Genomic DNA, 15,709 nt, shown 5'->3' on the forward strand with positions numbered 1-15,709 from the left:
ATTTGTCTAGCTTTGCAAAAGGGAATGTTCTGCTCAGGTTGGGAGGCAGAAAATACACGCACAGGTATCTCTCATACCGGCAGGTTTTCCATGCAGTTGAAACTGTCCGTGAGGAGCAACAGACCAAAGGCTTCAGTAACATACTTGGTCACCATCCTCCTCTTCTTGTCCAAGAGCCTCTTCCTGATATAGCCTCTTAACTTGGGGATTTCTGGAATTCACAGGCGGCACAAACCATTTTAAAAGGCCAGAGTTCACAGCAAATAGAATCCACAAAAATTAACAGATCAGAATGGCAGTCTGAATTAACCACAGTTGAGGTCCTACATGGGCTGACTGCCCACTCACTACACCAGCTTTTCTGAGGGTATTTTCTCTGTGTCTAGGATCAACAATAAGGAAGTTAGCCTCCTAACTCCTAATTTTATTTAGCGGTACAAGTCAAAGTAAGTAGAAAAGTGCAGGCTGCTTAAAAACATTGGCACTTCCCTTTGGCCTGCTACTCACCAGAATAGTTGAATCAAAGGTGCCCACAATCCGAGATACTCAGCTCTTCAGTCCCCCTAGACTTCTCCATCTATATCAAATAACCCTTAACATGAAAATCGCTCATGCCTGCTGTAGAAAGGATGAGAACCTCTGCTGAGTGGGATTCTGGTTTAGAAACTCATGTTAGTCCTAATGCTGTGCTCGTCAGAAGGTAACAGACTCTTCCTACCTTTTCTCCCATTATTCCCATAAGTGGAAATTCTTTTTTTTTTTTTTTTTTTTTTGAGAGAGAGAGAGGGTGAAAATGAGTGAGGGGCAGAGAGACAGAGGGAATCCTGCCAGGGACAGAGAGAGAGAGAGAGAAGCAGGTCTCACCCAAAGCAGGATGCCTGCTAACTCGAAGCAGGTCTCGTCAAGCTCAGGTCCTGCCTGCTTGCCCACTTTTCACTGAGTGCTCCAGTCACACAGACCTTTAGGTTCTTTGGATTTGTACTCACAGCACCATTTAACCAAGCTTTATTTTTACCTTGATGTTTTACACATGGCTTAGTATTTGCTCCTCATGTAGATTTTAAATTCTGACAAGAAAGGGGTCCATGTCTTCTGCTTCTTCCTCCTCAGAGACAGAGCATACAACAGAAGCTCAGTAAATACTAATACCTGTAGCTGGGTGAGTGAGGAATCTCAAGCCAAACACTGAGAAAGGACAACCCAATCACTGACCTCTACCAACTCTTGGTAGACTTTGGATGAAAGAGGAATTGTCTCAGGCACCACAATGCAGAGAGAAAAACAAATACATTTGCTAATAGGTACAGAAACTGTGGCAAGCTGGAAATGTGGCGCAGAAAGTTCTAGAGAGGGAAATTCAGAGCTCAATCTTGAGAATTTTAGAGACTGAGATAAAAAATGTATCAATTACCAGTTTCCTCCTCGGTGAGGAGAGCCTGTTGCCAGTACTCCTGGGCGCTGACTGTGTACACGAGATCGGAGGCTTCCAGAACCTTGGAGTCAGCGGGCAGTTTTCTCTGAAGTGAGAGCGGCACACGGAGAACAGAATACTCAAACATGGTAAAGGAAATAATGCACAGGACTTACAAGAGCCTTCAGCAAATTTCAGCTCACTAACTTTCGGTGCTGCAACAGCCCCTTAAAGAACACACAACACCTTGTACGTCAGGTCTTCCTATCTGTCCAGGCCTCATAAGGTTGGAAGTTGCAAGAAAACTGCTACATGGAAACTATTCTCTCAGGAGGTAAAAATAGCAGTTGTAGGAGTGCCTGAGCGGCTCAGTAGGTTAAGTGTCCAACTCTTGATTTCGGCTCAGGTCATGATCTCACAGTTCAGGAGTTCGAGCCCCATGTCACACTCTGCACCAATAGTATGGAGCCTGTTTGGGATTCTCTCTCTCCCTCTCTCCTTTTCTCTCTCTCTCTCTCTGCCCCTCCCTCTCTCTCTCTCTCAACCCACCCCCAACATAAATAAGATTTTTAAAATAAATAAAAATACCAATTATAGAAGGAAATGTATAGAGAAGATGGTTTAAAGTGTACCAAAGTGTTCACAGAGGGGAAAAGTACCACAGGCTTTATGGTAAGAAAAAAAGCACAACTCCAGCAAAGGCAGTGATGTGCTGCACCAGCACATGAGAGCCACGGCACACAGCTCTCCCCAACTCCACCTTTAGTGACATCACCCTGGTAGCTTGAAATTGGCAAAGGTGGGAATCAGCAAGTGCTAGAAGTCAGGACTTTTGGGGTTTGCTTCTTATATTTATTTGTTTGTTTAAAAATTTTTAATGTTTATTTATTTTTGAGACAGAGTGCAAGTGGGGAAGGGCAGAGAGAGAGAGGGAGACACAGAATCCGCAGCAGGCTCCAGGCTCCGAGCTGTCAGCACAGAGCCCGACGCGGGGCTCGAACTCACGAGCTGTGAGAGAGATCATGACCTAAGTCGAAGTCGGATGCTCAACAGACTGAGCCACCCAGGCACCCCTTCTTCTTTTATTTTTAAACAGAGATCTGGTTGTTATATATTTACCTAAACACCACGACACTGAGCAAAGGTTGTGTAAAAAAGTACAAGTTTCTTAGCTGGGTGGTTAGTGAGTAATCAGACACATTTAAAAGCAGAGTAGTGTTTAAGTAAATGATGGTTTTAAATGGCAAGGAATTAAGAATGTGAGTAAATGGGGTTTTTTTATTAGAAAAATCATCACCACAGAGAAGTAATACTAGAAGTATACATAAATATTGTTCCATAATCTTCATTTTTCTCACTTAAAAGAGAAAAATCACAAAGTGTGCATGTGTGTGCATAGGTTTGGGGGCAGTAGAACACCATAGAGAGTCATCAGTCTCTTCCTGATGCAAAGACACAGAAGAGCTGAGTGAGTCCAGAGACCACATGTCTGGCAAGTGGTAAGCCCGTGTAGTCAAGGCTGGAATAGATATACCTGGATAGGCTTCCAGAAGCCTCACACACTGCAGACAGGGCTGAAATTATACAGAAGATTTGCCACAATTAACTTTTTTCCTTTCTGATAGCGTTTTGACTTTGGGAAAAGAGTTTAGGGAAAGTTGAAACTATCTTCCACTGGAAGATAAAATTGATACAGAATTAAATTTAAGTAGGGTTTAAAACAGTTGAAAGCAAGAAGTATGCCTAGCTGTGTCTAGGTATTTACATTACTTAAAACCTTGCTCTAAATTTTGTGTATCTCTTCTAAAAATCATTGAAGATTAGTTAACCCTTGTGCTTGTTATTATAGTGCAGAGAAATATTTTTATGGTGCCAGTGAAGTGACTACAGTATGCAGGTTCCATTTTATTATAAAAGAGATGTCGTTACAGCTGGAAGGTAGGTGGAAACGACCTTGCTGCATACAGCAAGAGGTAAGTGGATACTCACCAAATTGTCTTATGGAAAGATTAGTCACTGTTGTAATTCACACACATTGCTCATTACCACAGTTTGTAAGAATATTTTGTATATGAGAGAGAAGAAACCTGTAGCTCAAAATAGAAGGGATACTAGGGGCACCTGGGTGGTTCAATCAGTTAAGCAACTCTGGCTCAGGTCATGATCTCATGATTCCTGAGTTCTAACCCCGCATCAGGCTCTCTGCTGTCAGCACAGAGCCCGCTTCAGATCTTCTGTCCCCCTCTCTCTCTTACCTTCCCCCACTCATATTCTCTCTCTCTCTCTCTCTCTCTCTCTCTCTCAAATAAATAGAAAAATTTTTTAAAAAGTTTTTTAAAAATAGAAGGAATACTAGATAGAAGCAGCATCAAAAAGAGATAGCAAAGCTGGAGATCAGTAATACGAATCATGACTCAATTTTCAAAACATCTATCTTTTCTAGCTCCGTCATTAAAATAATTTTGCAGTGATATCACCCTGTCCACTTCTTTTACTTGTATTAAGTCATTTAATATGAACCCCTACCACCCCGAGTCTTATTTTTAATATTATTCTTTACTAAATGAAACCCAAATGTCTTTGAGAGTAGTAGGTCCATGTCTTAGGGCAGGGAAAAATAAAAGGGGCCTGAGTATTTTGTTGTTGCCAAAGAGCAAAAATGTTTTTAAAAGTGTCTGGGTAAGGCTAAAAAGATCCAGCTTAAATTATGGGCTCCCGTTGGCCGAAATATGAACTTGAACATCAAAAAGAACACAATAATTCTATGAAAAGCCATAAGCCCATTATAACCTTCAAACTAAGTAAAATAAGTAATATTAATAAGAAATATATATGTGTTGGTCTCTGCCACTGGTTCCTGACCCAGGACTCCTAAATTCCTTATAATTAGGAGTGATAGGAGAATCCTTTGTTCTAATATTTAGTCTTTGACCCCAGTTTTCAGCATAGAGTTCCAAAAACCTTCGTCATTTCCTAAGTGATAAGAGCACTAGAAGCATCTCTTATTCTTCTTTTATGTTTATTTATTTATTTTGAGAGAAAGAGAGAGAGAACAAGCAGGGGAAGGACAGAGAGAGAGAGGGAGAGAGAGAATCCCAAGCAGGCTCTGCACTGTCAGCATAGAGCCTGACATGGGGCTCAAACCCACAAATCATGAGATCATGAACTGAGCTGAAACCAAGAGTCGGACGCTTAACCAACTGAGTCACCCAGTGCTCTGAAGCATCTCTAGATCTTATATTTGGTCTTTGACTCTAGTACCTGACACAGAGTTCCTAAATCCCTTGGAATTTTCTAAGTGATGGGAAGGTCTTTTTTTTTTTTTCCAATGAGGCAACTCTGGGTGAGCTCCTGAGTGGGGGCTGGTCACAGAAAGATCAAGCTATTAGAAGTTTGGAATTTTCAGTCCCACCCCCCATTTTTCAGAGAGGGTAGAGGGGATAGAAATAGAGTAATTGATGATGTCCTATGTGAGAAAGCCTCCATAAAACCCCAACAATATGGGGTTCAGAGAGCTTCTAGGTTGGTGAATGCATCCACATACCAGGAGGGTGATATGCTCCAACTCTTCAGGGACAGAAGTTCTTGCATTTGGGAACCTCTCAGAACTTTCCCTATGCATCTCTTCATCTGTATCTTTTATCATATCCTTTATTATACAAAAAACTGGTAAATGTAAGTAATTCTCTCATTGCATTCTGTGAGCTGTTCTAGCAAATAATCAAATCCAAGGGGGAGAAGGTCATGAGGACCTTCAATTTGCAGCCAAGTCAGACAGAAGTTGTGAGTAAACTGAGGACCTACTGTTTGCATCTGGCATTTGAAGTAGGGGGCAGTCTTGTGGGACTAAGCCCTTAACCTGTTGGATCTGATGCTATGTCCTGGAAGATATTGTCAGATTGAGTTAAATTGCAAGATACCCTGCTGGTGTCACAGAGAATTGCTCGATGTGGGAGAAAATCCCAACATGGGTGTCAGAAGAATTGTTGTTTTTTTTTTTTTAATTTTTTTTCAATGTTTATTTATTTTTGAGAGAAAAATACAGAGCATGAGTGGAAAAGGGGCAGCGAGAAAGGGAGACACAGAATCCGAAGCAGGTTCCAGGCTCTGAGCTGTGAGCACAGAGCCTGTTGCAGGGCTCGAACTCAAGGACAGCGAGATCATTACTTGGGCCGAAGTTGGACGCCTAACTGACTGAGCCACCCAGGCACCTTACGGGTATCAGAAGTATTGTTAAGTGTGTTAGCATGGATTGGAAAAATCAATATCATTAAAATGTCCACACTGCCCAAGGCAATCTACAGATTCAATGTAATCCCTATCAAAATACCAACAACATTTTTCACAGAACTAGAACAAAAAGCACTAAAATTTGAATGGAAGCACAAAAGGCCCCAAATAGCAAAAGCAGCTGGAGAAAGAAGAACAAAGCTGAAGGTATCATGCATCCAGACTTCAAACTATACTACAAAACTACAGTCATCAAAACAGTATGATACTGGCACAAAAACAGACACACAGATCAATGGAAGAGAATAGAGAGCCAGAAATAAACCTATGCTTGTATGGTCAATTAATCTGCAACAAAAGAGCCAAGAATATACAATGGGGAAAACACAGTCTCTTCAATAAATGGTATTGGGAAAGCTGGACAGCTACATGCAAAAGAATGAAACTAAACTACTTCCTTATACCGTATATAAAAATAAGCTCAAAATGGATTAAAGACATAAATATAAGACCTAAAGCCATAAAACTCCTAAAAGAACACATAGGCAGTAAACTTTTGGACATTGGTCTTAGCAATATTTTTTTGGATCTATCTCCTCTGGCAAGGACAACAAAAGCAAAAATAAATGATTGGGACTACATTAAACTGAAAAGCTTTTGCACAGAGAAGGAAACTGTCAATAAAACAAAAAGGCAACCTACTGAATGGAAGAAGATATTTGCAAATCATATGTCTGATAAGGGGTTAATATCCAGAATATATAGAGAGCTCATGAAAGCGCACACCAAATAAAACAAAGAATTCAATTAAAAATGAGTAGAGGAAATGTCCATCAATTAATGAATGGATAAGGAAGATATGGTATTTATATATAATAGAACATTACTCAGCCATCAAAAAATGAAATCTTGCTGTTTGCAACGACATGGATAGAGCTAGAATGTATTATGCTAAGCGAAATAAGTCAGTCAGAAAAAGACAAATGCCATATGATTTCACTCATATGTGGAATTTGAGAAACAAAACATAAACATATGAGAAGGGGGGAGAGAAGAGAGGGAAACAAACCACAAGAGACTTAGTGATAGAGAACAAACTGAGGGTTGCTGGGGGTGGGGGGATGGGCTAAATGGGTGATGGGCATTAAGGAGGGCACTTGTTGGGATGAGTCCTGGGTGTTGTATGTAAGTGATGAATCACTGAATTCTACTCCTGAAACCAATATTGTACTGTATGTTAACTAACTAAAATTTAAAATTAATTAATTAATTAATTTTAAAAATGGGTTGAGGAACTGGATAGACATTCTTCCAAAGAAAACATATAGGTGGTCAACAGACACATGAAAAACGCTCAACATCACTACTCACCATGGAAATGCTAATTACAACCACAAGATATCACCTTTTGCTAGTCAGAATGGCGAGTATCAAAAATATAAGAAGTAACAAGTGTTAGGGATGATGTGGACAAAAGGAAACCCTCATGCACTGTTGGTGGGAATGTAAATTGGTACATCCACTCTGGAAAACAGTATGGAGGTATCTGAAAAAATTAAAAATAGAAATGAAATACCATGTGATCCAGCAATTCTACTTCTGAGTATTTGTATGAAGAAAAATGAAAGCACTAATTTGAAAAGATACACGCACCCCTATTTCACTGCGACTTTATTTATAGTAGGCAAGATATGGAAACAACCTAAGTGTCTCTTGATGGATGAATGGATAAAAATGATAGGCTATACATATGTACAGTGGAATATTACTCAGCCATAAAAAAGAATGAAATGTTGCCATTTGCAACAACGTGGATGCACCTACTGGATATTACACTAAATGAAATAAGTCAGACAGAGGAAGATGACTATCATATGATTTCACTTATTTGTGGAATATAAAAAACAAAACAAATGAACAAACAAACAAAATAGAAACAGACTCACAAATACAGAGAGGAAACTGGTGGTTGCCAGACTGGGGGTAGATGGAAGGATGGGCAAAGTAAGTGAAGGGGATTAAGAGGTACAAAATTGCAGTTACAAACTAAACAAGTCATGGGGCTTTAAAGTACAGCATAGGGCATATAGTCAATAGTACTGTATATTGTAATAACAGCTGACAGATGGTAACTAGACTTGTTTTGTGGTGATCATTTTGTACTATATAGAATTGTCAAATCACTACACTGTATACCTGAAACTAATATAATATTGTGCATCAACGACTTCAACTTAAAAGAAGAAGTATTATGAGAGTGTTGCCAGCATGAGAGCAAAAGGGAGACACATGGGAGTAGTATGGCTTTCTTTACAGGTACTCTGAAGCAAAGGTAAAATACTGTAGGTAAAAGGACATACATGAGAATGCAAACACCCAGCTCTCTTCCACCTGCCACATACAATTAGTCATCTAGACATATAGATGTGAGCTCCCTAACATCTCTTGAATGCATCTCCTCTCCTCTAGTCCTACAGTGACTGCCTAGTTCAGGCTCTTAGCGCTTCCAGCTTTGATTACAGGAACAACTTCCAACTGGTCTCCCCAGACCCAACCTTCACTCGCCCCTCCCCCATCCATTTTACTTAATAACAATCTTTCTAAAATACATAGCATTTCCAAATTGAGGCCCATAAATGTAGCCTTCGGGGGGTCCGTCATTTTTCCTATGCTATTGTTTCCTAATTTTTATTTTATTTTTTTTTTAATTTTTTTTTAATGTTTTATTTTTGAGACAGAGAGAGACAGAGTATGAATGGGGGAGGGGCAGAGAGAGAGGGAGACACAGAATCGGAAGCAGGCTCCAGGCTCTGAGCCATCAGCCCAGAGCCTGACATGGGGCTCGAACTCACGGACTGCGAGATCGTGACCTGAGCTGAAGTCGGACGCTCAACCAACTGAGCCACCCAGGCGCCCCTAATTTTTATTTTTATAATAAAAAATAAGCATGGACATCTATACAAATGACTATCTTACAATCAACTTGTGTCTCATATTTTCTATGACTAAGATTAAATTTGCTCCATGAGAAGGCATACAGTACAAGTTAAGCTTTCATATTAAGTCAGACTGAAGTAAAGTGGTTGGAGAATTAAGGCCATCAGATGGCCTGGCCATCAGAGGTGAGGGTGTGCAGACCTCAAGAGGACTTGACCGTAATAGTCAGAACTGCAGTCACCCCACAAGTTGGCTCACTGTTGTCCAGACCCCATCTCATATGCACCAACATTTATTAGCATTTGTTAGCAATAAATTTATCATTTACATTATTAGCAATAAATATAGTTGTGGATTGTGTATTGAAGTATTTTGTGTTTTTGTTTCCAGAAACAATATGACCAGGCACTCATTAAATGCATATTTCTGTAATGCCAACAAGAACAATTAAAGAGAATAGGAACAGCTTTCCTCAGTTATTGCCTCATTAAAACCAGTATTCAAGAATTGCTTGGTCCAAGATTTTGGCTTGAGTATGAAATCTGACTATTATGAATTAGAAACAAAAGCTCTGAAAGTTTCAGCTCCACACTGTACATCAGATGATTTTCTGCATCAACGTAATTGAATTCAAAATATGGAATGCAATTAAATATAGAACTGGACAGCAGGCCATATGTTTTCACTATTACCTAGCACTGAAGATTTAGTTTCAGCAAAACCAAAAACATCTATCACATTATACTAACCCTGATGTACCACTTCTATGTTTCATTAATATTTTATCTTAAAATTGGTTTCAGTTTTATAGTAGTATGAGACTATTACAGTAAGGAGTTTTATGTTTATAACAATTTCTGTGATAGAATAACAAAAATAATTTAACAAAACACCAAGATTCCCGCAGAACAATTTCTCAAGTTTGACAAACACAGCTCAGACTTTATCTCCCAAACCTCCTGCAGAAGGCCCTTTCTCTCGCTTGTTCATCTTAGTAACGACTACTGGCTCTTTAAAATTCTGCTCAAGAGTGTGAGTTTTCCCTGCACCTCTCTGCAGCACCACCAGCCCCCCCACCTGCCCTGGACTGCCAGTGTGATCCGTGCATCTTCCTGTGTTTCCCTCAGCATTCAATGCATTCCTACAGCGGATCACCCTCAAACAGTGTGGTGATCTCTGATTTTACCTGCTCATATTTCTCAGTAGACCATATGCTCATTCAATCCTTCCAACAACCACAGGAGGTAGATACTATCATTTCCCAATATTACAGATGAGAAAGTGGAGGCTCAGAGAGGAATGGTAATTTGCCTAAGGTCACAAAGTTATTCATCAGTAGAACTAAGTTAAGTCCAAATTGTCTACTCCAAAGCTTTTGGCATAGCTACAATGCAAGACCAAATAGACAAATGTGAGTGGTTGAAAACAGAAAAAAATACATAGGCAAATCTGTTAAGTCACCTTTAGCTTTTCCTTGAGAATTCTATTCCTTTGTAGTTTTATCACTTCATTTCTTTCTAAAACGGCCTCTCGCTGACTCTGGATAGCTTGCTAGATTGGGAAGAGAAAGGAAAGCATGGCAAAGAGTCCAGGGTTATCAAGAGCGATACAGCGATAAGACGCCCATCTCTTTCGGCAATGTATCTTCATTTGGCCCAGACAAATGTGCCTGTGTTCAAATTTTATAAAATTAATCATGAAAAGTATTATTTAAAAATAACTAGTTCACGCATATGTCCAAACTCACTAAGATGTTTACATTAAACATGTGCAATTTTTTGTATATCAATTATATCCCAACAGAGCTCAAAAAATAAAAATAAAAGTAGTCCATACTTACATTTCCCACTTTTCTTTCCCTGAAATGAAAATTATAACAATTACTTAACTCATTGTGTGTCATGGCAGTCTTTCAACTTTCCCTGAGAGCAGTATATACCTTAATACCTTTGCATACACTTTCTTTGGTCCACATGTTCCCTCTTCTGATCCACCTCCAGGGTCCATTTGAAAAAAGTGTCTTTATTTCTCAATGTTTTGCTGGCGGTAGAATTTTCCGTGACCTCGCCCACTGGCCCAGTCTCTCCCATAGTACTTTGTCCCTCTCTTATTTTTTTTTTAAATGTTTATTTATTTATTTTGAGAGAGAGAGAGAAAGAGGAGCAGAGAGAGAGAATCCCAAGCAGGCTCAGCACTGTCCGCACCAAGCTGGATCTCACAAACCACAAAATCACGATCTGAGCTGAAATCAAGAGTTGGACACTTAACCGAATGAGCCACCCAGGTGCCCCAGTGTGTCCTTCTCTTATAATCTTTAACCCTCTTTTAAGTCAGTGATCTCAGTGACTAGGCAATATGCCTCTCTGAATCTGCAGCCCCTACCACCATGCTCAATAAAGGTTTCATAAGTTTGACTGAATTATGTTTAGTTGCAGAACTGGCATGGGAAGGGAGAGCTGGAGATACTATTATGGGGTGGGGGGGTGGGGTGAAGGGAATCTTCAGGGGGGAAAACAAACAAAGCTGAAGTTCCAACCTAGGCCATGAAAGTGAGAAGTTGGAGGAAAAGCCTTGGCCTATTTCTTCATCCAGGAAGTTGTCTCTGCTTAGTGAATTCCTGGAGAATTCAAGTTTCAGTGGGTGTGGGGGAGAGGACAGGTGACAGGTAGAGATCCTCTTTTTAGAGCAGAGAAGCATTAACAACGTTACATCTGGTGACCATATTCCCCGTGCACCCAGGACAGACCAGTTTATACCAGCTGCTTCTCTGTAAGAGTTAATAACACCCCCTTTCCACCTTCAAAGTGTGCCATATAGAAAATAAATTATAGCTCTCCTGGGTATGGGGGTACAGAGGTCTACATGAAAATAAGGACATTTTAACATCTATTAAACTCTAAAATGCTTACCTTCCATTAAAATTTTGTCTGAGTATGACTCTGTAAGAATGCTGCTACTTTTGGCCAAAGTTCTGAAACTTGGAGAACTTGCTCCAAATGGGTTTAAAATCTGAAACAGAATCTGACACTTCAAAGCTGTACCGTGCCCGACAGTACTATAGAAAGTGCCAACTAGCCGTGGGGGCATCTACACTTCCGTATCTGTGGGGGGCGGGGAGAACCATCACACTGCACACCTCCAGGAGGTGCTCTTTGCATCTCATATACATGAGTGGCTCCCCTGGAGCTATATAGGCCACAGCCTATTGGGTATTAAGCAGCTTCACTGGAGGAGGGTCCCCAACGGTTTAGATTCCCAAGACAATCTGCTCAAGGGTCCTGATGTCCCAGGAAGCCACCCAGACTCCTCTTTCATCTGCAGCAGTCACTTCTCTCAGTCTGATATGCCCAGGGGTCAAGGCTCTGTTGTTACAGTAGTCGGGGCCCATGGAGGAAAGCCCACAGGCCTACAAACCCAGCACGGTACCTTAGATACTCCAGCAGATGGAGTTTGTCGGTCTTGGTGACCACCAGGGCAACGTCCCTGCAGAAGCCCCTTTGGCAGGCTTTGATGCTTTCATTCAAAAGGTCTTCATGGGCTCTCCCTCCAGAAACTCTTTCGATGTCACTGATCAGCCAGATCACTGAGCACTTATCAATGGTCTGTGAAACATAACCACAATAGGTTTAAGAACATAAATGGTGTCTCAGTTGTAGAGGACATGGTCTCTTCATGTATCATTTGTGGCCTCCATGTTCTGCCCCATCTCTCTGCCAGTCCCACCTCTCACCTCTCCCCACGGCACTCTCCATGTACCAGCCAGACTGAGCTTCTCGAAGTTTCTCAGGTGTGACCTGTTTTTTTATCTCTCAGGACCTTTGCACTTGCCACAGCCTCTGCTTGACTTCCATCTGCTCTTTGAGACTGCTAACAGCCACTTGAGGATGGGTTGGCCCCCCCTCCTCTGTATCCTACAGCAAGCACCTGGACTTACCTGCCGTTGTACCTCACAGAGCTATTGTACAGGATCAGTTCTTTGCACACTCCCCGCCGCCCTGCAACTGCAAGGGACCTGATGAGAAGTGGCTACACTTTACAGCTTGGAATCTACATCACCTCCAGTACAGCACTTGGCCCTAATAGAGGCTTCATAGATGTCTGTGGCATTAGTGATTGACAGAATTCAAGAAATCAGACCTCCAGTCCCAGATCCATCACTGGCTTGCTTTACCTCAGCTGTCTTCTAGGGAAAATTATTGTTTTTCCAGAACTGGTTCTGGTCATGCATTGCTCCCAAAGGTATCACCACAGGGCATCATTTTGATATTTGACTGCCCTTGCCTATTCAGCACACTGCCACCATGTGGAGGCAAGGAGCCAGAAACCTTATGATTCAAGTTGCAAAGGCCAATGAGCACGAAATTATAATTTATGATTAATATCATTGCTCTATTAGCTATGCAACTTTTATGGGACAGGTTTTATGTGTTGCCTTGTGACATTTCTCTTGGTATATTATTTCACTGGTCTTACTTCTCCATAAAAATGAAAAGCTGTTCCAGCTCAGGGACTGAGTTTATTTGAGGTTCCTCAGGACAGCACTTTCTTTGCACATAAAGGTGTAACAAGTTTGTGATTTGCTAATTAAATCATCATTTTGCTTTATGCCAATGGTTCGTAACTCAGGGCAACTCTGTACCCGAGAATGGCAGTCTCTGGAGACATTTTTAATTGTTATGACTTGGCGTTGGTGTTAGTGGGTGGAGGCCAGGGATGCTATAAACATCCTTCCATGCCCAGGTCAGCACCCCCCCAACAAAGAATTATCTGGCCCAAAATGTCAGCTGAGCCTGAGAAATCTTGACCTAGAGTAGTGGGTTTTGAGTTTGTTTTTAGCAGTGGAGGCTTTTTTCAAATGAAAGCTGAGGAAGAATTCCAATTGGTTTTTAAAAATTGAACTGCTTTAGTTGAACTGGAGGTGGAAGGTTTAGAGGCCCCCCACCTGCACCACATCACCTACCCTCTGTTCGTGGATCATTATTTTAAAACCATAAATCTCTAGAGTTAGACAAATGTCACTGTTTTATAGAGAAGATAATAGGCCCCAAGAAGCAAAAGACCAGTTTAAGGCCACACGACTATGGGTCCTGAACTTCCTCCCTATGTGGATGGACTCACATTTAGGCAGGAAAGTAAAATCAACAGCTCCCTCCCACTTCCCAAATTACAATCTAACTAGGGAAGCTACTAGCTATTCACTCAGGCTGTGGAACACTGTAGAGTAGCAGACCCCAAACTCCTGAAGGGCAGGGCCTCTTGTACCTTCGTATTCCCCAGTCCTGGCAAACTGCAGGTGCTTAATAAATGTTTATTAACATAAGAAGAGGCCTTATAAGTCTCAGACCCTACAAGAGGCTCTGGCTGCCGGGATTTGGTAAAGTTAGAGTTGCAGAAGACACAAAAAAGCCAACCTAGAGCAACTGAGCTTAGGAGTGGTGGTACCACAGCCACCCCCACATCCTCCCTCCCTGCGATGAGAACGGGCCTCAGAGCTCAAGTGACATGCCTAAAGTCTCAGGACTTCAAAGTGGCAGCCAGGGACATGTAAATTCATAATACTCTTAGTTTAGGGAAGGCAAGGCTGGCAGCTGGATAGACAGGGGAGGGGGCAGGGTGTTCTGTTCTCCTTGAAAAGAGGGGAGTCTTTAGTAACTCCTTGTGAGAGAATATCACAAAACCACAAGAATGCAGGGGAGCTGAGGCCAAGCAGAGCAGGCTGGGAACAGTCCCTTCACTTTAACCGGACCTCCTCAGAGCGGGTGTTCTGAGCCAGATCTGCTGGCTCCTCTGTTCTGAGTGGCCTTTGATTGGCTTCCCAGAGTATCATAACTGGCAGCAACCATGGCTCCATCCGGTGAGAGAGGCTAGCCGCCTCCCTAGGCTGTTGCTCCAGGGACCCAGCCTGGAACTAGCCAAGGTTGGCAATTCCACTCCAAGAGCTGAAACCCTGTAGAAACAAAGGCCCTCATGGTCGGACCTGAGCGGACCACCAAGGAGAAGGACACTGGGACTGCCTTTATCTTAAAGAACTGTTAGGGGAGGTTCTGTGGGGAGACACAGAGCCTCAGCTGGGAAGGTAGAAACCTGCTCTCTGGTTCAAATTCTGCCATTCAGTAGTTGTGCGGTCTTGGGCAAATTACTTCCCTTCTCTGAGCCTTTATTTCCTTATCTGTAAAATCCAGGCATAGGCTGATTATCTGTAAACTGTCATCCTGATTCTATCATCCTGATCTTGACTCAAATCCAGTCCAGAGCTCTGCAGCCCTCAGTCATTCATTTAGCCCAAACCTGCACAAATCCTCCAGTGGATCCTTCTACAGTGCTGGGTTGCTCATGACTTACCGATACCAGCCCTCCCTCCCAGTCCCCTTCCAGCTCCAGTCTTATGTCTCACCCCCCGTGTTCCCACCCTGTGCTCCTGAGCTCCTTCTGCCTAAAGACACCCTTTCTCTCTCTATCACTTGCTTCAGTCCTTCTTATCCTTTGAGCTTCCCCAGGAAGGGTAGTATTTAAGCCCATCCCTAAGTTTTCCAAGCTTGTATTCTGTGCCTCTCTCCTTACACCCCACACCCATTTCCTCCAGCCACCCAGGAAGACTCATGCTTCCCACGACACGTGGCTCCTTCATTCCTCTGGGTCTTTGCTGCTCCCTGGCCTACAATAGTGCTCAGTGGTCCCATTCTCAACAATCTTCTCTGGTGATACCTGGGCTTAAGTGCCCTCTCTGAAGTTTCCCTCTCATCCAAAAAGAATTCATTGGATAAAGAAGATGTGGTGTGTATGTATGTATATACATACACACCACATATATATATACCACATATATACACACACACATATATATATATATATATATATATATATATATATATATATTCATTCAATGGACTATTACTCAGTGATGAAAAAGAATGAATTCTTGCCATTTACAACAATGTGGATGGAACTAGAGTGTATAAGCTAGTGTAGAGTGTATAAGTTAGAGAAAGACAAATATCACATGATTTCACTCATATGTGGAATTCAAGATAAAAAACAGATGAACATAAGGGAAGGGAAGCAAAAATAACATAAAAACAGAGAGAGAGACAAACCATGAAAGACTCTTAAATACAGAGAACACACTGAGGG

General features: G+C 41.7%; 1 protein-coding gene across 12 annotated transcripts in view; it reads right to left on the reverse strand.

Annotated features, from left to right (window-relative positions):
* NUGGC (nuclear GTPase, germinal center associated) overlaps positions 1–15,709 on the reverse strand; it is a 65,290-nt gene that overhangs the window by 27,001 nt on the left and 22,580 nt on the right. For 10 of the 12 annotated variants that reach the window (XM_047856934.1, XM_047856936.1, XM_047856937.1 and 7 more), the window contains 5 exons: positions 12,005–12,180; positions 10,419–10,437; positions 10,040–10,129; positions 1,412–1,517; positions 78–211 (listed from right to left, as the gene is read on the reverse strand). In XM_047856934.1, the coding sequence (XP_047712890.1) occupies positions 78–211; positions 1,412–1,517; positions 10,040–10,129; positions 10,419–10,437; positions 12,005–12,180 (525 nt within the window). The remainder of the gene's footprint in view (positions 1–77; positions 212–1,411; positions 1,518–10,039; positions 10,130–10,418; positions 10,438–12,004; positions 12,181–15,709) is intronic. The other 2 variants (XM_047856935.1, XM_047856938.1) reach the window with 2 other exon arrangements.

This window comes from Prionailurus viverrinus, chromosome B1 (assembly GCF_022837055.1).
Source record: "Prionailurus viverrinus isolate Anna chromosome B1, UM_Priviv_1.0, whole genome shotgun sequence".
Classification (NCBI taxonomy): domain Eukaryota; kingdom Metazoa; phylum Chordata; class Mammalia; order Carnivora; family Felidae; genus Prionailurus; species Prionailurus viverrinus.